Here is a 27,141-nt window from a genome sequence, read left to right as displayed (position 1 = left end):
CCTTGTCATGTTCTCCTTGTCTTTTTGGCTATTGGAATAAACATCCAGTTCCTTCATATTCGCGCTGGACATTTTGCTTTTACATATATTTACACATATATATATATATATTTACACATTTATATATATATATATATATTTACACATATATATATATATTATATTCACACTTTCTATAAACTTATATAAGATACTGAGCAAATGTTTCTATATAATGTGAAATTAATACCGCAACAGATTGTAGTACTACGATTCCTGTGTGAATATTGATAGAAGCGAGAACAGCTGCCGTAGAAGCATTTAAGTCTGCTGCTGGACATGTTCATGCTACACAAAGGCCCCACACTATAAACATTCCCATTCACGTCAGTGCCTGTGGGAGAAAGGGGGGGGTAAAGCTTTGCAGGGAAGGGGGCGTGACATGATGTCACAAAGGGGTGAGGCCTAGTCAGGCTGTTCGCAAAGGGGGTGAAGCACCTGTCACTTTACGTCAAACCGCCCACCGGAAGTAAAGTATCCCCCCCTAAAATGTTTGATATTAGGACTTTCTGGAGGTTTTGAAGAAAATTAGGGTCCACAATCAAGGAATGGTTGATCATACTGGTAGGAAGCCCTTTAACCTACCGCTATTCCTGGAGTTATTGTTGACCCCTCTATGCCTTGGTCTCTGGGCAGATTCCAAAAAAGCACCCCCTTAGCCCTGCCCTTTGAGAACCTCCACCTCTGTTAATGTCTCTTGGGATTCCTGCTATAGTCATGTTTCCCTTTATAAGATAAACTCCCTAAAACTTTATAATGAGCAGAATCGGTGACACAAGAGTCCCAGAAACAGCAGGGACAGGTTATGGTGGCTGCTCTCCTATTGCTAGTACCCCCGCCCCCTTTTCTACCCTGTATTTTTACACTAACCAGAAATTAAACATCGCAGACAAAGTTTACTTTTGTTTTTCGTTTTTATTTGTTTTTTGTAGTTTTTTTTTTAGTTTGTTTTTTGTTCTCCTTTTTACAGGCAATTTTATAACCCTTTCACGGCCAGAGGGAGTTATGCCAAGCACTGCCCTGTCCCAGTGGCTGAGAAAGGGTTGATTTCCCCCAGCAACAGGATAGAGAAGAGAAACATAACACAAATAAAGACAGTAAATAAAATAAAAAAAATTATTAATATTATTGGGGAGAACAAGACTGCTGTGGGAGAAATGTGACCTCAGGAAGATTCTGAATTGGAGCCGGACTGGCAAATTGAGAGAGAAAAACCTTGACTGGTAAAAAAAAAAAAAAAAAAAAAATTAAAATTGGGGTCCTCAATTGGTTCTCTATAGCTCTGCATCCCCTCAACCCCCTTCAAACAAAATCCAGGAATTAACTGGCCGTTGTAGGAAGTGGTTGAGAGGGACTAGTCCGGAAATTAAAGCTACCCAATACCACCCTGTTCCACCCCCCTACTTGCCTCCCACCCCCCATCCCTATGTCGACCACCCTTCCTCTGTAGCTCTTCACACGGATTTCATCATAGTGGAATAAAGAGCAGGCAGCTCAGGGGCAGCCAGGCCAAGATGGCTGAGGGCTCAGGAGGATGTGCTGGTTTCTTTCTGTGATGGTTGGATTGCATTTCTCTGCAGCCCCTTCTGACTTTCCAAATCTCTAAAGTGTTTTTCAACCTAGAAGAAGAGATGAAAATTAGAATGAAACAGTGCTTTCAAAACACATACTTACACATTTCACTATGTGGAAAGAATTAAAGGAGTATTCCGGTATATAAAAACTTCCCCCTATCCTGCCAGGCAGTGTGCAGAAAGATGAGTGTTCGACCACAAGACGAAGCGGCCGCTGTCACACCCCATCAATACATGTCTATGGGAGAGCCGTAGCACTGCATTAGTCAGTCAATCCCTGGCTCTGCCATAGTGCTGCTTCATGCGGTGGTCGACCCGCTATTTGGACGGAGAGCTGTTTGGGAGATCGCAGGGGTTCCCAGCAGACAGACCTCCACGATCTGAAACTTATTCCCTACCCTTAGGATAAGGGATAAGTTTTTATATACTGGAGTACTCCTTTAAGTGTCCAGGGATTGAAGCAATATGTGCATTCACAAGTTTGAGGAAAAAATAGGAGTAGAAAAACAAAGCTAATTTCTTGCAAAAACAGCACCACACCTGCTCAGTTTGTGTGGTATTGTAGCTGAGTTCTATAGAAATAAATGGTTCCAATACCAACTGAGTACAGGAGTGGTCCTGTTTCTAAAAGAAATCAGCTCTGTTATTTTAATCCTCTATAACTCCTTTGACCCCTTCAAGCTAAAATATTATATATTTTTTAATATCTCCACTTATTACATGGTTGGTCAGAGATACGGATATACATTTGACTGTGGCAAGAGTGGGGTCCCGATCAGCTAAGAATGACTGGAGGTCTGTGCCAGACAACTTTGTCTCCGTGTGTTAAATGTTAAAAGTATTAAGAAAAACTCACCAGTTCACTTTAAGGCAGCCTGCAGGGTAGATTTAAATATTCATAAGCACCGGTCACGCGAGTGCTCACCTGACCAGCGCTTATGAATATTTAAATCCAGCCGGCGGGCCCGCCTCAAAGCGCAAGTCAGCGCTGGAAGAGGGGGAACTTCGGGGGATGGGGGCTCCGGACTGCAGGTAGGTATAGAAGTCAAGACCCTGCATCGGTCTCCTGTTCACCCGCACTATAACTCAGTGTATAGGGTTACAGCGCGGGTGAACTGGTGACAGTTCCTTTAAATGAATAAACCCCTCCCCCAATTCCCCCGAAAGGGTTATAGGGGTGAGAAGAAGATGACAATTCTAAGCACATTCTTTACAAATTAAAAAAAAAAATTTTAAGAAGCAAGATAAAACCTATGTAAATTTGTTATTGTAATCATATGGACCTACAGAAGAGCACATCTCTTTTTCACCGAAAGGGAAGTCCGACAAAAGTTGAAAAAAATTGCATTTTTTCCTCTTAAATTTTGCCCCAAAAGTTTTGTGTTAAAATTAAAGGTGTTATTACAAAGTTAAATTGGTTGCACAAACAACAAGCCCTCATATTTAAAACAGTTGAAAACTAGAACTCAATTACTTAAAGGGGTATTCCGCCCCTAGACATCTTATCCCCTATCCAAAGAAGAGGCAATTTCCCTGCCGCACCCGGCGTATGTTTAGAACACCGGCTGCGGCACCGGAGGCTCGTGACGTCACGGTCATGCCGTTCAATCTGTGCAGAAGTGGTGCAGTTACCAAAAGCAATCAGGCTTTGATAAATCTCCCCGTATATATGGGACTGCGTTCTAAGAGTAACAAATAAAACCGAAGCAATAGGTTACTCACTATTTTGCGAACATGGCTTAGTGCACTGCCTTCCTTTCCTTTGCAGTGCTCCACTTGGTAGGGAGGAGAGATGACTACCTCTTCCATAACTATTATATTTTTCTCTTGCCATTTACAGTCCTTTATCCTGTAAAAGAAAGAAAAACGGACAATGTTAACTTTTGCACAAATACAGAATAATACCAGGGACACAGAGGCAAATGGGTAGTATTCCCTCCCACCCTCTGCCATAATAGTATGTTGTGAGGGCTATGCAGAACCATGACTTTGGGGGAAGAGTAATAGGTGCAATTTATAATTGGTTTCACACTTTTGGTGGTAAACTCTTAAAACCGCAAAAAATTGTGTATTGAAGTTAAAGACAACTATATTATACAACCAACCATGCACTCCGTTTTAAATAAAAATACCCCATTGCCAAGAAGGTATCTGGGTCTTGAAACGTGGCAAGAAGGAGACTGTAAATGCACAAAAGTAGTAAAAAAAATTAAATTAAATTTAAAAAAAAAAGGTAGCATAAGGCAGTGGTCTTCAACCTGCGGACGTCCAGATGTTGCAAAACTACAACTCCCAGCATGCCCGGACAGCCGTTGGCTGTCCGGGCATGCTGGGAGTTGTAGTTTTGCAACATCTGTAGGTCCGCAGGTTGAAGACCACTGGCATAAGGGATGCTTAAAGGGGTACTCCAGTGAGTTTTTTTTTATTTTTTAAATCAACTGGTGCCAGACCGTTAAACAGATTTGTAAATTACTTCTATTAAAAAATCTTAATCCTTCCTGTACTTAGCTGCTGAATACTACAGTGGAAATTATTTTCCGTTTGAAACACAGAGCTCTCTGCTGACATCTGTCCATTTTAGGAACTGTCCAGGGTAAAAGGAAATCCCCATAGAGAACATATGCTGTTCTGGACAGTTCATAAAATGAGATGTCAGCAGAGAGCACTGTGCTCGTGATGTCAGCAGACAGTTGTGTTTCAAAAAGAAAATAATTTCCGCTGTAGTATTCAGCAGGTAATAAGTACAGGAAGGATTAAGATTTTTAAATAGAAGTAATTTACAATCACTTTCTGGCATCAAAAAAATAAAAAAATAAAATAAAAAAAAGTTTACCGGAGTACCCCTTTAAAACAATATGGGAGGTCAGAGAGGGAGCCTTGATTTAACTTTTGTTGATAGCATGAGTCCTCTGGAGGAGGCAGATGTGCACAGTCCACACACACTCCTGCACATAGCACTAACCAAGCCCTACAACAACTTCCTGTGTTCTGTCTTGGTCTCAGCTGCTAACAAGAAAATCCCTCTAATAGGCAGCAGACTGAAGTTTGCAAGGAAGTGTGACACCTAGTGGCCAAGTCTTTAAAACATTTTCTGGGGTATGGAGTAATTTTTGGTAAAATTAGTCGATTTAGAAATATTTTAGTAATCACAAATGCTATCAAATGAAGGTGAGGTCTGTAAAACTGACTTACAGCGGACCTTTGGTTAGAACATTACATTTGGATTGGTTTTCCTAAATCCCGCCCCGTGACATGTAAACCACTTACGTCTTATGAATGGTCTGGAATAGCTGCTGTCCATCCACAGAGACCCCAGCACTGATGGCGTAAGCCTGGCTCATCTTCTCTTCCTTCTCCAACCGAGCTCTGCTTGCCAGCTACAGAACAAGTAACATTTGTGGGGTGGGCATTAGATTTATATCAACATTCACCGATCACATGACTTCTAGGGCGACATCGCAGCACAATGGGGTTTTTAGCGTTCTTTTAGAGCAATTACCCTGGGCCTTTTTTGCGACTGAAGCCTAAAGTCATTTCTGCGATTTTACTTCATTTGCACGGTTAACAGCTATCTAAATGCAGCGGTCAGGAATTTACGAGATGCGCATTTCTATCTTTGGCGCATCAATAGCCTCAAAGACCGCACTTTTGTCGCAAATCATGTCCAAGAGTTTTCTGACACTGCAGAGATACCTATTGCCAGGTTCCAAGATAGATGCAATTGTTAACATTCTGAAAGCATTTAATGTCTGACGACTCCCCCCCCCCCCCCCCCACATTGATTAGACTCTCCCAAGCAAGGATGCAATGTAGAAATCAACCCATTTCTTTCATCAATTTCATTTCCAAAATACATAAGCAAAATCCTACTATTGAAATAATTAGGACCTCTGGGGTATCTGCTTCCTCTTAGCAATTTACCGCTTTGGGCAAAGGAAGTCCCAGAACTAGGACCAACACGAGGTTACCTTTTTGACCTAGTAGCCACCTAGGTTCCTATTAAAGGACAATTTGTTTGGCAAAAAATTTGCCACCAATATACAGAAAGGGGATAAAGGTGCAATCACACGGCCTGACCGCTCTAAAACGAGCCAAAAAGGTAAGAATAGAAAGCAGATATTGATATACCCCCCCTCCCCCCAATGTCACAAATTCTATATGACTATGAGTGACCGAGCATGTGTGTCCTCCAGCCTCCGCTCATCAGGTGGACATGAACATTACTACACAGAACACGTGGTTGTGCTTTACAGTATCTTTACTGCATACACATTTCGTTCTTTTATGGTCTGTATAGTAAAGTGACACTGAATGGAGGAGACGACATTTAAAATGGAATCTTCCAGCTCTATTTGCTTCTAAGAGCGGCAGACACCATTGGATAGCAATTAGGGGGCAGTGTTTCCCAACCAGGGCGCCTCCTAATGTTGCAAAACTACAACTTTCAGCATGCTGACAGCCTTTGGCAACCTTTTGCTGTCCGAGCATGCTGGGAGTTGTGGTTTTGCAATACCTGGGGCACCCTGGTTGGGAAACACTATTAGGGTCTAAAAGCAAACTAGCCACCACCATCAGTTCCATGAAAGGCACAAACTAGGGATCGACCGATTATCGGTATGGCCGATAATCACGATTTTGGGCATTATCGGTATCGGCAATTACCTTGCCGATAAGCCGATAATGCCCCGCCCCCCGCGACCACCATGTGACCACATAAGCCAATCAGTGGCCTCTACAGTCCTGTCCCGTAGTCCTGGCATCACTGAGGCTCATCTCCATGGATGAGGGCGAACGTGCATGCAAGGAAGGGCAAGTAGCTGCCCCTTGTACAGGCAATTACAGGCACCCTAGTGGTCAGACCACCCACAATGAGAAATCATAGTCACCTGTCAACTATACACTGCAATGAATGAATAGGAGATAATGCCAATACCATCCCTTAGACCCCTTAGACACTGCAATCATTAGAGACCACTGCATCCAAGTGGCTAAGAGAGGGAAGGGGGCTCCCATTGGCAGACCTTCACTCCCTACTTTTTACTGCACTGAAGCAGTATAACTAAAGACTATTTGGTATACCCATAATGACCAGCAAACTAGACCATCGATAAAGAGAAGGGGTATTCCAGCAAGTTGTTGATGCTCAAGCAGATGCTAAAAAGAAAACCCCTGTACTCTACTTCCTCATGGAACCTTAGTCCGGCTGCCCAACATTTCTGATGATGGCATATGGAATTGCCTGCTCAGCCAACCAGTGGCCATTGCAAACCCTGAAGGCGTTATGCAGCGGGACTGGAGGGCCAGAAGAGCAGCAGCTGTGCAAGTCAAGCAAGCACAGGAATTTGTTTCTTTTTAGCACAATTGTTGAAAAAATACTCTTCGGAATGTTCTTAAAGTTCTTAAATGTTCAGTCATGAACAAGTCACATATCAAAAGTTTACATCGCAAGATAGACTAATGAAGCACGCGCAAAAAACTTCGTAGTCTATGGAGCCAAACCATGATTTTTTTTATTTAAAAGAATTTTCCCCAGTGTTCCATAAACCATCAATAAGACTAGAATTAAAAGCTTTGCATATCAGAGGACCTAAACATGATCTGGTTTTAGGCTCTCCTAAATTTATAATATATGCATATGTAAGTGTATTGTAAAAGGTAACAGGTGACATTACAGTACAATCTGCAAACATCCTGTTATAGAGCAGGAGGAGCTGAGCAGATATATACAGTACAATCTGCAGGTATCATGTTATAGAGCAGAAGGAGCTGAGCAGATGATATATACAATACAGCACAATCTGCAGGTATGTTATAGAACAGAAGGAGCTGAGCAGATGTTATATACAATACAGTACAATCTGCAGTTATGTTATAGAGCAGGAGGAGCTGAGCAGATAATATATACAATGCAGTACAATCTGCAGGTATGTTCTAGAGCAGGAGGAGCTGAGCAGATAATATATACAATGCAGTACAATCTGCAGGTATGTTCTAGAGCAGGAGGAGCTGAGCAGATTATTTATACAATACAATCTGCCGACATGTTAGAGCAGGAGGAGCTGAACAGATCTATACAGTCATGGCTGTAAATGTTTGCACCCCTGAAATTTTTCAAGAAAATTAAGTATTTTTCACAGAAAAGGATTCCAGTAACATATGTTTATTCCCTTTGTGTGTATTGGAACTAGACAAAATATAGGAGAGGCTCTCATCAAACTAGTAGCCTATGACCCGAGCAACACAAATGGCACCTTTACCCACGGTGTCAGAACAAGTAAAATAATGGTAATGAACTTGAGGCTCAGGGTCATGAATTCTGTAATATTTATTAATAATAGGATATGTGATCCGTGACTCACAGGGCCCTTGTGGGTCAGCAGGGACACAAGATAGACAGTAATAAAATACGATAATATGGCAAATAAAACCTCATTAAAATAGATTAAAAGAATGCTGCATAAAAATAGCCACACGTCTGAGTAATCCAGCCTAAATGGATGTATAAAATCTCTTGGTTAAACAATAATTGCACCAGTCTTTAAGTCCAGGTAGATCAGGAAATATAAAAATGCTCAGGGTACAGTGGTAAATTGTAAATATGCTGTATTAAAGGAGTACTCCGGCGCGCACTTTTTTCCTTTTATCCCGTCCGGGCTGCAAAATAAAAGAAAAACAAACACTCTCTTACCTGCCAACGAGCCCCCGGAGCTCCGGTACACTCCGGTACAGGTGTTCGGTCCCCGGGCTGTATTCTTCTTACTTCCTGTTAGTCCGGCACGTCACACGGAGCTTCAGCCTATCACCGGCTGCAGCGATGTCCCGCCTCGGCCGGTGATAGGCTGAAGCTTCGTGTGACGTGCCGGACTAACAGGAAGTAAGAAGAATACAGCCCGGGGACCGAACACCTGTACCGGAGCTCCAGGGGCTCGTTAGCAGGTAAGAGAAAGTGTGTTTTTTATTTTGCAGCCCGGACGGGATAAAAGGAAAAAAGTGCGCGCCGGACTACTACTTTAAGGATAATTTGTAACCACTGATAGTGTCCTGGTATACTTGTGGTATAGATTGATGTCCCGGCTTTCTGGGCAGAGAGCCCACTGCTAGAGACTCTGCCATCTCACAGAGGCAGCGGTGATGGTGGGCTTCAATACTGAGGACTGCAGCGCTTAAATTGTACATTACATTCGCATATATCGTACCTTGTACGTGGGTGAGTACAGTTGGTCTCAGCTCTGTTTTGTAGGGAAGGTGCTGTTAGAGACTCGGCCGTCTCAAAAATTACAGCAGTGATAGTAGGTCCGGTCTCTTGAGAGATGCAGAAGTATTTCCAATTCAGCCAGTGGACAAGCAGCGTCCTCGTGGCCGTGGCAATGCGCAGACTGTGCGTGCTTGACTAATTCTGTAAATGGCAATGGATTTGTATCCTGTATAGGAACTGGATGGTGTGGCACTTGGATTATATCTGGACGCATTTCAAGTCCTCCATAGGACTTTTCCTCAGCAGCTTTAACATATGTTCCAAGAGTCATTTAGTGGGATATTTATATACATCTCTCCTTTTTTGGGAGGACGTCACATCCAATTAAGCAAAAAATAATAATAATGTGGGATTTGGTGGAAACTGGAAAAGTCTGTTTGATATGAACTTCAAAATGAAGTAGTAGAAAATTAGTAGAATTGTTATCAAAGAATGTATAGAATTTGTGCATACTGGTTATAAAATTGACACATTAATTGCAATATAGTGGTTATAATATATGAAAATAAAAAGGTGAATGAAATAAAGTATAAAAATGAACATATGTGAATCACTGAAAATAGAAGCATTGATGTTGTGGCAAAAATATGTAGAGGTGTAGAAAATGTGATCCAGCCCTATTAATTGTGCCAGTTTGCACCGCCATTGACAGTGTGGATTTACAACACCATATATGTTAGTACCACATTCACCAAACAAATACCTGTCCCAGCATGCCCCTCTCCTACGTAGATATATATCACACAATAAATCCACACTGTCAATGGCGGTGCAAACTGGCACAATTATTAATAGGGCTGGATCACATTTTCTACACCTCTACATATTTCTGCCACAGCATAAATGCTTCTATTTTCAGCGATTCACATGTGTTCATTTATATACTTTATTTCATTAACCTTTTATTTTCATATATTATAACCACTATATTGCAATTTTATAACCACTATATTGCAATTAATCAATTTTATAACCAGTATGCACAAATTTGATACATTATTTGATAACAATTCTACTAATTATCAAAGTCATTTTGAAGTTCATATCAAACTTTTCCACAGTTCCCACCAAATCCCATTTTTGCTTAATTGGATGTGAAGTCCTCCCAAAAAAGGAGTAGGAGCAATTTAAATAAATATCCCACTAAATGACCCTTGGAACTTATGTTAAAGCTTCTGAGGAAAAGTCCTATGGAGGACTTGAAACGCGTCCAGCTTTAATCCAAGTGCCACACCATCCAGTTCCTATACAGGATACAAAGCCATTGCCCTTTACAGAATTAGTCAAGCATGCAGTCTGCACATGGCCACGAGGACGCTGCTTCTCCACTGGCTGAATTGGGAATATTTCTGCAGCTCTCAAGAGACCGGACCTACTATCACTGCTGTAATTTTTGAGACGGCCGAGTCTCTAACAACACCTTCCCTACAAAACAGAGCTGAGACCAACTGTACTCACCCACGTACAAGGTACGATATATGCGAATGTAATGTACAATTGAAGCGCTGCAGTCCCCAGTATTGAAGCCCACCACCACCGCTGCCTCTGTGAGATGGCAGAGTCTCTAGCAGTGGGCTCTCTGCCCAGAAAGCCGGGACATCAATCTATATCACAAGTATACCAGGACACTGCTATCAGTGGTTACAAACTATCCTTAATACAGCATATTTACAATTTACCACTGTACCCTGAGCATTTTTATATTTCCTGTTCTACCTGGACTAAAAGACTGGTGCAATTGTTTAACCAAGAGATTTTATAAATCCATTTAGGCTGGATTACTCAGACGTGTGGCTATTTTTATGCAATATTTTTATGCAATATTCTTTAAATGGGCACTGTCATGAAAAATTATTTTTGATATGTTGTAGTACTTAAGTACTACAACATATCTCTAATATACTTTTATAAAAAAAAAAAATGCTTTTCAAACCTGTTAAAAGCAATTTGAAATTCGGCCACTAGGGGGCGCCCTCCTAGTGGCCGAATGTAGTGCAGAGTGACGTCACTACAAAATTCCGACTGATTCCGGCAGGGCATCAGTCGAAATTTTGCGCAGGCGCAGTAACAGCCAGGGCTGCGCATCGGCTTCCCACACTCGTCGACGGCCCTGCTGCAAGGTGCGGGGGGCGCGGTGGCTGCTCCTGCAAGGTACGGGGGGCGCTGCTGCAAGGTGGGGGGGGGGGATGGGGGCGCTGCTGCAAGGTACAGGGGGGCACGGGGGGGGGGGGGGGGGGACGTGTTTGGATGTTACTCACTCCCGCATCGGCTCCCGGCTCACTCCTTCCCCCATGAAGCTCCCGTCCTGGGTGCCTCCAGTTGTTTCACCACTACAACTCCCAGCATGCCCTGATAGCCAATAGATGTCAGGGCATGCTGGGAGTTGTAGTGGTGAAACAGCTGGAGGCACCCTGTTAGGAGAACTAAGGGCAGAAGTTGGCCCCCCCAGCAGGCATCAGTGACGTGGTGCCTGCTGGGGAAGTTTGCCTGGTAGTGAGCACACTACCAGGCAGACTAAATGCCATTTTTAAAATAGTAAAAAAATAAAAATAAAGGCAGGGAGGGTGTTAGGGATAGAAGGGCAATAGGCAGGGACAGAAAAAAAAACATGATGCGAGAGCTACCCTTTAAGTTATTCATCCATTTTAATGAGCTTTATTTTCAATATTATCTATTGTATTTTATTACTGTATCTTTTGTCCCTGCTGACCCACAAGGGACCTGTGAGTCACGGATCACATATCCTAATATTTAATAAATATTGTTTAATCCAGTATTCATGACCCTGAGCCTCAATTTCTTTACCATTATTGTATTTAAACTACCGTATATACTCGAGTATAAGCCGACCCGAGTATAAGCCGAGACCCCTAATTTCAACCCAAAATCCCAGGAAAAGTTATTGACTCGAGTATAAGCCTAGGGTGGGAAATACCTCATCCCCCCCTGTCATCATCCAAACCCGTCATTAACATCCTCATCATCCCCTTGTCATCATCCCACACATCCCCTTATCATCCCACACATCCCCCCTTCATCATCCCCTTGTCATCATCCCACACATCCCCCCTTCATCATCCCCTTGTCATCATCCCACACATCCCCTTATCCCACACATCCCCCCTTCATCATCCCCTTGTCATCATCCCACACATCCCCTTATCCCACACATCCCCCCTTCATCATCCCCTTGTAATCATCCCACACCCCCCCCCCTTCATCATCCCCACCCCCCTTCATCATCCCCACACCCCCCCCCTTCATCATCCTCTTATCATTCGCCCTCAGTGGTCTTCAACTTGCGGACCTCCAGAGGTTTCAAAACTACAACTCCCAGCAAGCCCGGGCAGCCATCGGCTGTCCGGGCTTGCTGGGAGTTGTAGTTTTGAAACCTCCGGAGGTCCGCAGGTTGAAGACCACTGCGGCCTTCAACATGCGGACCTCCAGAGGTTTCAAAACTACAACTCCCAGCAAGCCCGGGCAGCCATCGGCTGTCCGGGCTTGCTGGGAGTTGTAGTTTTGAAACCTCCGGAGGTCCGCAGGTTGAAGACCACTGCGGCCTTCAACATCATCCAGCCCCCTCTCACCCCCTTTAGTTCTGAGTACTCACCTCCGCTCGGCGCTGGTCCGGTCCTGCAGGGCTGTCCGGAGAGGAGGTAGTCCGGTGAGGAGGTGGTCCGGGCTGCTATCTTCACCGGGGGCGCCTCTTCTCCGCGCTTCCGGCCCGGAATAGAGGCGTTGCCTTGACAATGACGCATAAGTACGTTGGCAATGAACGCACCTATGCGTCGTTGTCACGGCAACGTGACTATTCTGAGGCCGGGCCCGAAGCGCTTAGAAGAGGCCTCCCCGGTGAAGATAGCAGCCCGGAACCACTATGCCACCGGACCACCTCCTCTCCGGACAGCCCTGCAGGACCGGACCAGTGCCGAGCGGAGGTGAGTACTGTACAGAACAAAAGGGGGTGAGAGGGGGCTGGATGATGTTGAACGCCGCAGTGGTCTTCAACCTGCGGACCTCCGGAGGTTTCAAAACTACAACTCCCAGCAAGCCCGGACAGCCTGGGGGAGTTCACTCGAGTATAAGCCGAGGGGGGTGTTTTCAGCACGAAAAATCGTGCTGAAAAACTCGGCTTATACTCGAGTATATACGGTAAACCAAAAAAGGCAGGAGGGGAAAAAAAAAAAAAGGAAAAATGGGCTGAACAAAATTGGAACACTTAAAATTGTGGAAAAATAAGATTGTTACAGGCATGTGATGCTCCTTTAAACTCACCTGGGGCAAGTAACAGGTGTGGGCAATATAAAAATCACACCTGAAAGCAGATAAGGAGAGAAGTTCACTTAGTCTTTGCATTGTGTGTGCGCGCCACACTAAGCATGGACAACAGAAAGAACCTGAACCAAAATTGTGGAAAAATATAAACAATCTCACGGTTACAATCCATCTCCAGAGATCTAGATTTGTGTTTGTACACTGTGCGCATTATTATCAAGAAGTTTGCAACCCATGCAACTGTAGCTAATCTCCCTGGGCATGGACGGGAGAGAAGACTTGAAAGGTGTCAACGCAGGATAGTCTGGATGGTGGATAAGCAGCCCAAAACAAGTTCCAAAGAAATTCAAGCTGTCCTGCAGGCTCAGGGAGCATCAGTTTCAGCGCGAACTATCCATTGACATTTAAATGAAATGATACATTATGGCTGGAGAGCCAGGAGGACCCCACGGCTGACAGACAAAAAAGCAAGACTACATTTAGCCAAAATTAGCTTAAGCTAAAATTCTTCTGGAAAAACGTCTTGTGGACAGATGGGACCAAGATAGAGCTTTTGGGTAAAGCACATCATTCTACTGTTAACCGAAAACGGAATGAGGCCTACAAAGAAAAGAAAGTACGGAGGGTCCAGCACTTTGTTGCAAGCAGCTTTATTGAAGATACATCACACCATAAAAATGACAGACCTGTTTCGAGCGCAAGACCTCTTTGGGCCGAGGAAGAGCGCTCGAAACATGCCTGACTGACTCGTTTTTATGGTGCGATGTATCTTCAATAAAGCTGCTCACAACAAAGTGCTGGACCCTCCGTACTTTCTTCAATATTGGATGCCTTGCCGGGCACTGGTCCGAGCACTGTACATAAGGGAAGGTGAGCTGGATCACTCAAATGTTTGCTACAAAGAAAAGAAAAGTACCTACAGTGATATATGGGGGAGGTTCAATGATGTTTTGGGGTTGTTTTGGTGCCTTGAATGTGTACAAGGCATCATGAAATCTGAGGATTACCAACGGATTTTGGGTTGCCCAGTGTCAGAAAGCTGGGTTTGTGTGCAAGATCTTGGGTCTTCCAGCAGGACAATGACCCCAAACATACGTCAAAAAGCCCCCAGAAATGGATGGCAACAAAGCGCTGGAGAGTTCTGAAGTGGCAGCAATGAGTCCAGATCTAAATCCCATTGATCACCTGTGGAGAGATCTTAAAATTGTTGGGAAAATTCGCCTTCCAATAAGAGAGACCTGGAGCAGTTTGCAAAGAAAGAGGTCCAACATTCCGGCGGAGAGGTGTAAGAAGCTTATTGATGGTTTTTGGAGATGAGTGACGTTACAATAATTCGATTCTTCAACTTCTCGGCTCGGCAGTTGATTTTATCCTGCATAAATTAGTTCAGCTTTCAGGTGCTCCAGTGGGCTGGAAAAGGTGGATACATTCCTAGAAGAGAGTCTCCAGCCACCGGAGCACCTGAAAACTGAACTCATTTATGTTCATGACAAATCGAATCACTAACGGTTATAAGAAGCGACTGATTTCAGTTATTTTTTCCAAAGGGTGTGCAACCAAATATTAAGTTAAGGGTGCCAATAATTTTGTCCAGACCATTTTTGGAGTTTGGTGACATTGTGCCCAATTGGCTTCTTTCCCTCTTTTTTGGTTTAGTTCCAATACACAAAGGTAATAATCATGTGTATAGCAAAACATGTGTTACTGCAATCCTTTTCTGTGAGAAACAATTGTCTATAAAAATTCCAGGGGTGCCAACATTTGCGGCCAGGACTGTAAGAGAGATAGGAATAAGGCTATCCTTCATATAAGATCGGGCAAGGGCCTATTTATATTATTCAGAATATTGGGCAGTCTAGACAGGCTGACAGGTTATTGCTGACATTGTATGTTTCTATGTTTAAAATGAATGAACGCAAGGTAAGTGACATTGCCCCTCTACACAGGTAACATGATATACAAAATAGGAGTAATCTGACAAAATGTATCACTAAATATTTTCAGTTTCCATATTCCGTATATAATAAATCCAAAGATTCTTTTTGCTTTATGGACATCAGGTTACAACAGGAGTTCATGATTTTGGTATTTGGTGTATTTTTAGCCTGTCAATGCAAATGCTTGGGCCCAAAGCATGCCATCAATATACAAACATTCTATAGGTGTGCAAGATTAAGCACAACCCTAGTGTACAAAGACATCAGTTGCTACAACACTATGGAACCATACAGGAAGCAGAAAAGTCTCTCTAATAAAAGACACACTAATATACACACCCATATATATGGGTGTGTGGATTATATATAATATATATGCACTAAACCGTGTGTTTACTATGTATTTAAATGTATTGCCCATGGTTAAAGATCATTCATTTGGCTTTAATATTAAAGTCTTTTTAGGCATTTACATAGAAACATAGAATGTGTTGGCAGATAAGAACCATTTGGCCCATCTAGTCTGCCCAATAATCTGAATACTATGAATAGTCCCTGGCCCTATCTTCTATGAAGGATAGCCTTATGCTTATCCCATGCATGCTTAAACTCCTTCACTGTATTTGCAGCGACCACTTCTGCAGGAAGGCTATTCCATGCATCCACTACTCTCTCAGTAAAGTAATACTTCCTGATATTACTGCAGAGACCTTTGCCCCTCTAATATAAAACGATGTCCTCTTGTGGTAGTTTTTTTTAAATATGCTCTCCTCTACTGTGTTACATAGTTACATAGTTAGTATGGTTGAAAAAAGACATACGTCCAAGTCCAACCAGGGAATGTTGATTCCCTTTATGTATATAAAAGTCTCTATCATATCCCCTCTGTCTCTTTCTTCTATACATGTTAAGGTCCTTTAACCTTTCCTGGTAAGTTTTATCCTGCAATCCATGTACTAGTTTAGTATCTTCTCTGAACTCTCTAGAGTATCTATATCCTTCTGGAGATACGGCCTCCAGTACTGCGCACAATACTCCAAGTGAGGTCTCACCAGTGTTCTGTACAGCGGCATGAGCACTTCTCTCTTTCTACTGCTTATACCTCTCCCTATACATCCAAGTATTCTGCTAGCGTTTCCTGCTGCTCTATTACATTGTTTTCCTACCTTTAAGTCTTCTGAAATAATTACTCCTAAATCCCTCTCCTCAGATACAGAGGTAAGGACTAGAGATGAGCGAATTTACAGTAAACTCGATTCGTCACGAACGTCTCGGCAGTTGACTTTTCCTGCGTAAATTAGTTCAGCTTTCAGGTGCTCCGGTGGGCTGGAAAAGGTGGATACAGTGCTAGGAAAGAGTCTCCTAGGACTGTATCCACCTTTTCCAGCCCACCGGAGCACCTGAAAGCTGAACTAATTACGCAAGAAAAGTCATCAACTGCCGAGAAGTTCGTGACGAATCGAATTTACTGTAAGTTTGCTCATCTCTAGTCAGGACTTTGTCAAATATTCTATGGGGGAGATTTATCAAAACCTGCCCAGAGGAAAAGCGGCTGAGTTGCCCATAGCAACCGATTAGATGGCTCCTTTCATTTTTCAGAGGCCTTTTCAATAATGAAAGAAGCGATCTGATTGGTTGCTATAAGCAACTCAGCAACTTTTCCTCTGGACAGGTTTTGATAAATCTCCCCCTATATTCTGCCCTTGGGTTTTTACACCCCAGGTGCATTATCTTGCACTTATCCACATTAAATTTCAGTTGCCAGAGTTCTGACCATTCAAATTTTTCCAAATCCTTTTCCACTTGGCGGATCCCTCCAGGAACATCAACCCTGTTACATATCTTTGTGTCATCAGCAAAAGACCAATACCTTACTATTGAAATGTTTGCAATATCACTAATGAAGCTATTAAACAAAATTGATCCCAGTACAGATCCCTGAGGTCCCCACTGGTAACAAGACCTTGCTCTGAATATATCCATTAACTACAACCCTCTGTTGTCTGTCACTCAGCCACTGCCTAATTCACTCAACAATATGGGAGTCCAAGCTCAATGACTGTAGTTTATTGATAAGTCTTCTGTGTGGACAGTGTCAAAAGCCTTACTAAAATCTATATATGCGATGTCTACTGCCCCTCCGCCATCTATTATTTTAGTCACCCAATCAAAAAAATCAATAAGATTTGTTTTACATGATCTCCCTGAAGTAAACCCATGTTTTTCTCATCTTGCAATATACAGGATTTTATATGTTCCACAATTCTATCCTTTAGTAGGGCTTCCATTAATTTTCCCACATTGATGTCAGACTTACTGGCCTATAGTTGCTTGATTTTGCCCTACTACCCTTCTTGTGAATGGGCACGACATTTGCTAATTTCCAATCTTCCGGGACGACTCCTGTTATCAGTGATTGGTTAAATAAATCTGTTAACTGTTTTTCTAGCTCACCACCAAGCTCTTAATTTTGGGTGTATCCCATCAGGCCCCTGTGACTTATTTGTCTTCACTTTAGACAAACCTAGAACCTCTTCCTCTGTAAAGACACATGCAAATGATTCAATAGGCTCCCTCCCTAATGGAGGTCCTTTTCCTTTCTCTTCTGTAAAAAGTGAACAGAAGTATTCATTAAAGGGGTTATCCAGGCAAAAACTTTTTTTTATATATCAACTGGCGCCGGATGATGTCACGTCCCGGGAGCTGTGCATGATGGGATAATATCCCCATAGGAGCTGGACAGCTCCTGGGATGTGAGTCATCAGAAAGCAGTTAGACAGAAAACAGCAACTCGACTTCAGAAGCTAATAACTGTTGGAATGATTAAGATTTTTTAATAGAAGTAATTTACAAATCTAATAAGAATAGGGTATTAGTCCTCAGCTCAATATCAAAAAAAGATTAAATGGTGGATGTCTGGTATCAATAGAGGAAAACATGGATATGAAAATATAGTATTTATTATATATTAAATAGTGCATTCCCGCAGGGCCCTACGGTGGCGCACAAGTGGTTAAGAGATACAATAAAATATGAAAGTGCAGTAGATTGTTACACTACAGAGTGAACATATATAATACTGATAACACTCTCAATAGCAATGTATCTATTATGGCTGCCAGCCGTATAATGATACACTGGATGAAACTGTTGCATATAGTGTTACACTTATCAGAGTGATGGTGTATCTGGTGTACACAAAGATAGAATAGGAACGTTCCTCCTGGAAAGGAAATGGCTTGGTGTCAAAGAAGCCTTCTATACAATAGATATACAAAATTTCCTGTAAATGGTGAAAATGACAGTCCTGTAGATGGTAAAGTTGTGTCCTGTAAAATAAATCCTAAGATTGTCCTGAGAAAATGTCCTGTAATATAATCATATGCTGTAACAGATATGGCATGCAGATCAGTTTGTATGATGGATAGTGAAGCTAGATCGCTGTTACCGCTTTTTCCACTCCACACAAGTGGTCTGCAAAAGAAATATAGCTGGCACAGTTGTGCCACTCACCGCACCGCTGGTGGACAGATGGACAATGGTCAGATGCGCTCTAGCCGGGGCGGCGTGATGGTCGCAAGATGTGCAGCCGCTCTCACCGGCGAGCTGTCCCTTGGCGTCTTATGCGCTCTAGCCGGGGCGGCGTGATGATCGCAAGGTGTGCAGCCGCTCTCACCGGCGAGCTGTCCCTTTGTGTCGGACGTCACAGGTCAGCTGATGGCAAGTCAGCTGACCTTGTGCGGGAGGCTGGTGAGCACTGGATGACGTTGGATGTAAATGGTACATGTAGATAGAAGTAGTATTCCAATGGTGGAGGGTTCTATACCGGTTTAGCAGATGGATTTCGATGCAGAACCTATAGTAGGTGGATGATGGATGGTAAATTGATAAAGTCTCTGCAGAGAGGAACTCTCCGATAAGTGCTTGTATAGTCGCAGCTGTAGTGTGAACTGGACAAATATGCAAGGCTCAGTCACCAAACGCGTTTCGGAGTTCAAAGCATATTAGTAGTACCCCTTCAGTGGTGTATGACCATATGCGGTCCCTACTCGTTTTTATTAGCCTCCAAACAATTAGGATTACATCTAAGACCAGGAAAGGAATAGTGGCATGAACTCTAACAAATATGTCTAGAGCTGAAGCTCAAAAAATCTTCGATTTTGAAAGTCTTGAACCCAAAGGCCTCAATTCTAATTAAAACTTTTTGGTTTTTCTTTAATAATATCCCATTTGATGTTTGTTATATATATTCTCATATGCCATCCCCTGGTCTCCTGTATTGTTCCCTGGTCTCTCGTTCACTTATCAATGATAGTCTCTTTTTTATTTGCATTTTCATAGTTATCATTTTTATTTTGTATTTTTATTGATTTATACATTTTAATTTTTATTTACATTTTTTTATATTTATATTCATTTTTATTTATTATTTTTATTTCTATGTCTATTTTTATCTTTATTTCATTTTTTTTTCTTTTTTCAATTTTTTATCTTTTATTTTATACAAATTATTATTATTATTATTATTAATGTGATATTCTATATATTTTTTATTTTGTAATGGATTCATATAAATTATTTTTTATTATTTCTTGTACTATTTATTGATATACTATAGGAATCCGTGCTGGTATATTTTCTTACCTAGATTTATCATCCATGTCTGATTTTTTTTACTTACTCTATAGTCAGAGTTCATGACACTATTCCTTACCTGGTCTTAGACATAATCCTAATTGTTTGGAGGCTAATAAAAAACGAGTAGGGACCGCATATGGTCATACACCACTGAAGGGGTACTACTAATATGCTTTGAACCCCGAAACGCGTTTGGTGACTGATTGAGCCTTGCATATTTGTCCAGTTCACACTACAGCTGCGACTATACAAGCACTTATCGGAGAGTTCCTCTCTGCAGAGACTTTATCCATTTACCATCCATCATACACCTACTATATGGTTCTGCATCGAAATCCATCTGCTAAACCGGTATAGAACCCTCCACCATTGGAATACTACTTCTATCTACATGTACCATTTACATCCAACGTCATCCAGTGCTCACCAGCCTCCCGCACAAGGTCAGCTGACTTGCCATTAGCTGATCTGTGACGTCAGACGCAAAGGGACAACTCGCCGGTGAGAGCGGCTGCACACCTTGCGATCATCACGCCGCCCCGGCTATAGCGCGTCCGACGCCAAGGGACAGCTCGCCGGTGAGAGCGGCTGCACATCTTGCGACCATCACGCCGCCCCGGCTAGAGCGCATCTGACCATTGTCCATCTGTCCACCAGCGGTGCGGTGAGTGGCACAACTGTGCCAGCTATATTTCTTTTGCAGACCACTTGATTGTGGAGTGGAAAAAGCGGTAACAGCGATCTAGCTTCACTATCCATCATACAAACTGATCTGCATGCCATATCTGTTACAGCATATGATTATATTACAGGACATTTTCTCAGGACAATCTTAGGATTTATTTTACAGGACACAACTTTACCATCTACAGGACTGCCATTTTCACCATTTACAGGAAATTTTGTATATCTATTGTATAGAAAGCTTCTTTGACACCAAGCCATTTCCTTTCCAGGAGGATCGTTCCTATTCTATCTTTGTGTACACCAGATACACTATCACTCTGATAAATGTAACACTATATGCAACAGTTTCATCCAGTGTATCATTATACGGCTGGCAGCCATAATAGATACATTGCTATTGAGAGTGTTATCAGTATTATATATGTTCACTCTGTAGTGTAACAATCTACTGCACTTTCATATTTTATTGTATCTTAACCATTTGTGCGCCACCGTAGGGCCCTGCGGGAATGCACTATTTAATATATAATACTATATTTTCATTATATCCTTTTATTCCTTTTATTGATACCAGACATCCTCATTTAATCTTTTTTGATATTGAGCTGAGGACTAATATCCTATTCTTATTATTTTACATCTCTGTGGGGGAGAGCTTTTAGTTAACCTCGCTCATTTTTTGTGGTTGAGATACACATATCTGTATACTCATAATTTACAAATCTGTTTAACTTTCCGGAGCCAGTTGAAATATAAAAAAAAGTTTTTGCCTGGAATACCCCTTTAAGGCAGTCGGATAGCCCTTTACATTTGTATCTACCGCTTGCTAATTTTCAAGATATTAAATACATTAAAAGCGCCCAGTTCACCACAGATTACAAGAACAGAGATGGAGTGGCAGCGCACGTGATCAGCCACCACTATATTCACATAGGCCTGGAATGGTCTTAAGCACCATAGATAGTGAGTGGAGTGAGTGCCGAGCATGTGCCCTGATTTAGAGAAGAGGGCAAACCTAAAGTGCTCAATAAATCCAATCCCTTTTAGTAGATCTATTAGGAGCCGCAGTGTAAGGAAAGTGAACAGGCAGCATTCCGATACTGGTGTACTACATACCTTGCTAATATTGAGGGAGGCTAGAGGCGGAGGTGTCTGTGTGCGGTCATTAAGCACCTCTACATCAGACACATATTGCAGGTTGAGCAGGAGGATGTCCGCATGGTTGGGTTTTCCACTAGATGAGGGGCACTCTGTAGGCATCATGGTTAAGGAAAGCACAGCACACATGGCAGACAATACCAACAGAAATTGGAGTGTGACCAAACTGGGCAAGCAGCACAGGAAGAAAACATAACTGTACCCAAAAGTGCACCACCTACTGGACGGACAAGATGTTGCATAGTTATCAACTGAACTGTTGCTGGAATGATGAATGAGATGCCGCTTTAAATGAATGAGATGCCGGTGTGAGGTTGCAAAATTCCACCTCACACCGGCCGTAGCGCTGGAACGGATTACGTTGCAAGCCAGAAGCTGTCACCTCCTCCTGCATGCGCTTAAATACAGGCTTTTAGCGCTTGCAGGGGAGATGACAGCTTGCCGCGAGTCGCATCTCATTCATTTAAAGCGCCAACGGAAAAATTCATATAGTGCAGGAAAAACCTACTGGTATTCGGTATGAAACAGTATACGACCCAGCACTAGGCTGTAGTAGTCAGTCATTTAGTTTACATTGAAAACTGCAGTACTCCGGTTGGACCCCACGATCAGCTCCTGCGGATAGGGGATAAGTTCATTTTCATATGATTATCTCCTTTAAGCATATAACTATCCACTATATTCCTGCATGTGATTCCACAGGGGAAGTCTGCAAAGCTGTCAATTACGGTACAGATTAGGCACTGGAAATAGGTGCAAAATATGTTAAAAATATATCTGAAGCTGCAATAAAATCCACGTGGATTGTGAACTTACCCTGAGTACAGATCTTATTCCCAAAGCTGCTACTGTAATATGCTGCAATTTTCAGCAAGCAACACTGCAGTATATCTGACCTGTGTACAGCAGCCCTTGAGTTTTTTCCCCCCCCAACTAGTGTCCCTCCAGCTGTTTCAAAACTACAACTCCCAGCATGCCCAGACAGCCTTGCAGCATGGATTCATCTTACAGGATCAGAGTAGATGCCACCTATTATAAGGTACTCGGCCACCACTTAAGTATACCATCACTTTCGGACAGTTTCACAAGCAGAGTGCCTCTAGCTGTTTCAAAACTACAACTCCCAGCATGCCCAGACAGCATTTGGCTGTCCAAGCCTGCTGGGAGTTGTAGTTTTGCAACAGCTGAAGGCACACTGGTTGGGAAACACCACTGTAGGAGAGGGGTATTCCTGTTCAGAAGACCTTATATTTACATTAAAAAGAGAAGCCAAAATAATTTGGCGACTTTGGCCAGACAATGAAAGTGCGAGACCCCCATGACCTTAATGTTTCCCTATGAACGGGGGAGGTGTAGGTCATGCAGTTTATAGGGAAACACGGGGACTCCACAGTGAGTCAGAACAGGTATTCGCTGATACAGGAAAAATATAACAGTACACTATTGAAGTCAACGGGTCCATCACTTTCTATGGAACTCTTGAGGTAGCAGCTAGAGATGAGGGAATTTACAGTAAATTCGATTTGTCAAGAACTTCTCGGCTCGGCAGTTGATGACTTTTCCTGCATAAATTATTTCAGCCTTCAGGTGCTCCGGTGGGCTGGAAAAGGTGGATACAGTCCTAGGAAAGAGTCTCCTAGGACTGTATCCACCTTTTCCAGCCCACCGGAGCACCTGAAAGCTGAACTAATTTATGCAGGATAAGTCATCAACTGCTGAGCCGAGAAGTTCGTGACGGATCGAATTTACTGTAAGTTCGCTCATCTCTAGTAGCAGCCTTTACTAAAAAGCCTAAAGGTAATGCAGGGGAAGAGCAAGACATGGCTGCTTTTTAATACCCCTAGAAAAAGCACCACACCTGTCCATGGCCAAGGCAGCTCTGTTGTCCTGGAAAAGCCCTTGAATTTGCCATAATACAGCAGATAACAGTAAGAAAATACCCTTAGGGTGTACACAGGTGCTTTACATTTGCCTTCCCTGTGATCATACCCTAAAATGTAATTCTCCCACCAACATTCGTCAGGTATCCACAGGACAGGGAGTGAGGATCTGGTCGCAGGGATGGGAGAGTGAATGTAACAGTGGTCAGATGTGCAGTCAATGCGACAGGACAGCGCGGTATTATCTACACCTAGGGGGAGATTTATCAAAACCTGGGTAAAGTAAGAGTGGCGCAGTTGCCCATGGCAACCAGATCACTTTTTTTTTAAAGAGGCCTGTGAAAAATGAAAGAAGTGATCTGATTGGTTGCTATGGGCAACTGCACCACTCTTCCTCTACACAGGTTTTGATAAATCTCCCCCTAGTCCTTAGGACTGAATGCTGCAGCAGGACACATGTCTGCCCACTATACACACAGGAGAGGGGGCATGGTACCCCCATTACTGTAATCAGCAGGGATCACAACGATCAGATACCTATCCCCTATCCAGTAGGCACATGGCAGGCGTTGGGATTACAAGCAGAGACAACTGCCAGTCCACCCACGGGTAACAGACCGAAACCAACCGACAAACTAATAGGACAGGTCCCCAATGTGCCTACAGCTGTTGCAAAACTAAAACTAGCACTAGTTGTGCAACAGCTGTGGAGGCAACCTGGTGGAAAAACCCTGTAAAAAAAGGTTTGAAAAATGCAACATCTTCACTATGCCCCTTATCCTGGCACCACAATGAACCCAATGGAGGCCAACAATGCAGCACTGAGAACCTCTCATCATTTCACACCTTCCCATCATGCAATGCCCCAGCCACGACCCCTGACCTGATCCACACAAGATGTCCAGTACAAACCCCCCTCCCCCATGGAGATGTACACACACTAGGACACATTATGGGACACAACACCACTCTAGATCAGTGTTTCCCAACCAGGGTGCCTCCAGTTGTTGCAAAACTACAACTCCCAGCATGTCCAGACAGCCGAGTTGTAGTTTTGCAACAGCTGGAGGCACCCTGGTTGGGAAACACTGATCTAGATAGAGGGTCCACAACAGAGGCTTTACCCCACCATTACATGGGATCACAACATACAGTATGGGGCACAACCCTGCCCTCTTATAGACAACCCATAACATTACAGAGGCATCTCCCCAAATCACATGGGCTCTCAGCCCTCCATGGAGATGAACCAAGTATGGGGTACAACTGTCCCCTCTAAAAACAGTGCACAGAGTGGGCAGAGGCATCTCCCCCATTAAGATGGACACACTAGGGGAACGTACACTAGGGCGCACAACAGAGGAATCACATGGGGCCACCACCCCTATAAATCACATCATGGGGCACAACACTCCCTCTAAATACAGAGCACACAACATAGAGGCATCTCCCCACCATCACATCAACTAGGGGACAAACACCTAGACACACAGCACTCTCCTCTATATACAGGGCCCACAACATAGAGGCATCTCCCCACCATCACATCAACTAAGGGACAAACACCTGAGCGCACAGCACTCCTCTATATACAGGGCCCACAACATAGAGGCATCTCCCCAACATTACATAAACTAGGGGACAAACACCTGGGCGCACAGCACTCTCCACTATATACAGGGCCCACAACATAGAGGCATCTCCCCACCATCACATCAACTAGGGGACAAACACCTGGGCGCACAGCACTCTCCTCTATATACAGGGCCCACAACATAGAGGCATCTCCCCAACATTACATCAACTAGGGGACAAACACCTGGGCGCACAGCACTCTCCTCTATATACAGGGCCCACAACATAGAGGCATCTCCCCACCATCACATCAACTAGGGGACAAACACCTGGGCGCACAGCACTCTCCTCTATATACAGGGCCCACAACATAGAGGCATCTCCCCACCATCACATCAACTAGGGGACAAACACCTGGGCGCACAGCACTCTCCTCTATATACAGGGCCCACAACATAGAGGCATCTCCCCAACATTTCATCAACTAGGGGACAAACACCTGGGTGCACCACACTCTATATTAAAGGACCCACAACATGGCAGAGGTATATCATGGGGTCACCACCCTCCTGAGATGGACACATTATGGGGCACAGGCCTCATCTATATAGGAGGACCCACAACATGGCAGAGGTATTTCCCCATTATAAGAAGGGATGACAGAACTGCATGGAGATGGGCACAGTATGGGGCACAACATGGCAGAGGCATCTCCCCACCATTACATCAGCCCCCATGGAGATGGGCACAGTATGGGGCACAATATGGCAGAGGCATCTCCCCACCTTTACATCAGCCCCCATGGAGATGGGCACAGTATGGGGCACAACATGGCAGAGGCATCTCCCCACCATTACATCAGCCCCCATGGAGATGGGCACAGTATGGGGCACAATATGGCAGAGGCATCTCCCCACCTTTACATCAGCCCCCATGGAGATGGGCACAGTATGGGGCACAACATGGCAGAGGCATCTCCCCACCTTTACATCAGCCCCCATGGAGATGGGCAAAGTATGGGGCACAACATGGCAGAGGCATCTCCCCACCATTACATCAGCCCCCATGGAGATGGGCACAGTATGGGGCACAACATGGCAAAGGCATCTCCCCACCATTACATCAGCCCCCATGGAGATGGGTACAGTATGGTGCACAACATGGCAGAGGCATCTCCCCACCATTACATCAGCCCCATGGAGATAGGCACAGTATGGGGCACAATATGGCAGAGGCATCTCCCCACCTTTACATCAGCCCCCATGGAGATGGGCACAGTATGGGGCACAACATGGCAAAGGCATCTCCCCACCATTACATCAGCCCCCATGGAGATGGGCACAGTATGGGGCACAACATGGCAGAGGCATCTCCCCACCATTACATCAGCCCCCATGGAGATGGGCACAGTATGGGGCACAACATGGCAGAGGCATCTCCCCACCATTACATCAGCCCCATGGAGATGGGCACAGTATGGGGCACAACATGGCAGAGGCATCTCCCCACCATTACATCAGCCCCATGGAGATGGGCACTCTAGGGGACACACTGGGGTGCACAGCTCTCCTCTCTATACACAGGGCCCACAACATAGCAGAGACAGCTGGCACCGGCCTGTACAGTGTGCACACCATCCGGTGGGCACCAATGCCCTGTGAGCAGCATGGAGACATCGCCCCCTCCCCGCCCGGTGCCTCCACCTGCTGGCTGCACGCTGTCAGCTCTCCCATAGGCAGCACCTTGGTGTGTACTGCCCCCTCCCCCAGCCTCCGACTCCCCTTTCCCTCCCGTCCTCTCCGCCTCCATAAGGATACTGAGCGCCAGCATCTTGCTCTGGTAATCGAACGCCACCACTTCGCCCTGCAACCGCGTCTCCTGGCATGTCCGGCACGAAACCTGGGAGCCGACGCTGAAGTATTCCCCCGGAGCCGCCATCTTCCTCCAGCCGGCCTGTGCGTGACGTGCTTTACCGCCCCGACCTCAGCGCGCAACCTTAAAAGCCAGCGTCAGGCGCGGGGGCTGCCGGGAAATCACCTTAGTGACGCGACGTAACCACGCCCCCTCTTCGGGCGGAAGTCGTCGTCGCCATGTTGGAAGCGGCACGCGCGTCCACCGCTTGC

At 44.2% G+C, this 27,141-nt stretch overlaps 1 protein-coding gene across 1 annotated transcript; it reads right to left on the bottom strand.

Annotated features, from left to right (window-relative positions):
- Nucleotides 1–939: 939 nt before the first annotated feature.
- LSM12 (LSM12 homolog) lies at nt 940–27,056 on the bottom strand. The gene is made up of 5 exons (XM_056548101.1): nt 26,836–27,056; nt 21,522–21,655; nt 4,881–4,990; nt 3,336–3,462; nt 940–1,658 (listed from the first exon to the last, which is right to left on the bottom strand). Exons 1-5 carry the CDS (start codon nt 26,954–26,956, stop codon nt 1,566–1,568), a joined length of 585 nt encoding a protein of 194 aa, XP_056404076.1. The 5' UTR covers nt 26,957–27,056; the 3' UTR covers nt 940–1,565.
- Nucleotides 27,057–27,141: the final 85 nt, after the last annotated feature.

This window comes from Hyla sarda, chromosome 12, assembly GCF_029499605.1.
Source record: "Hyla sarda isolate aHylSar1 chromosome 12, aHylSar1.hap1, whole genome shotgun sequence".
Taxonomy (NCBI): Eukaryota; Metazoa; Chordata; class Amphibia; order Anura; family Hylidae; genus Hyla; species Hyla sarda.
The sequence above is the reverse complement of the archived record's forward strand: the minus strand, read 5'-3'. Positions and strand labels throughout refer to the sequence as shown.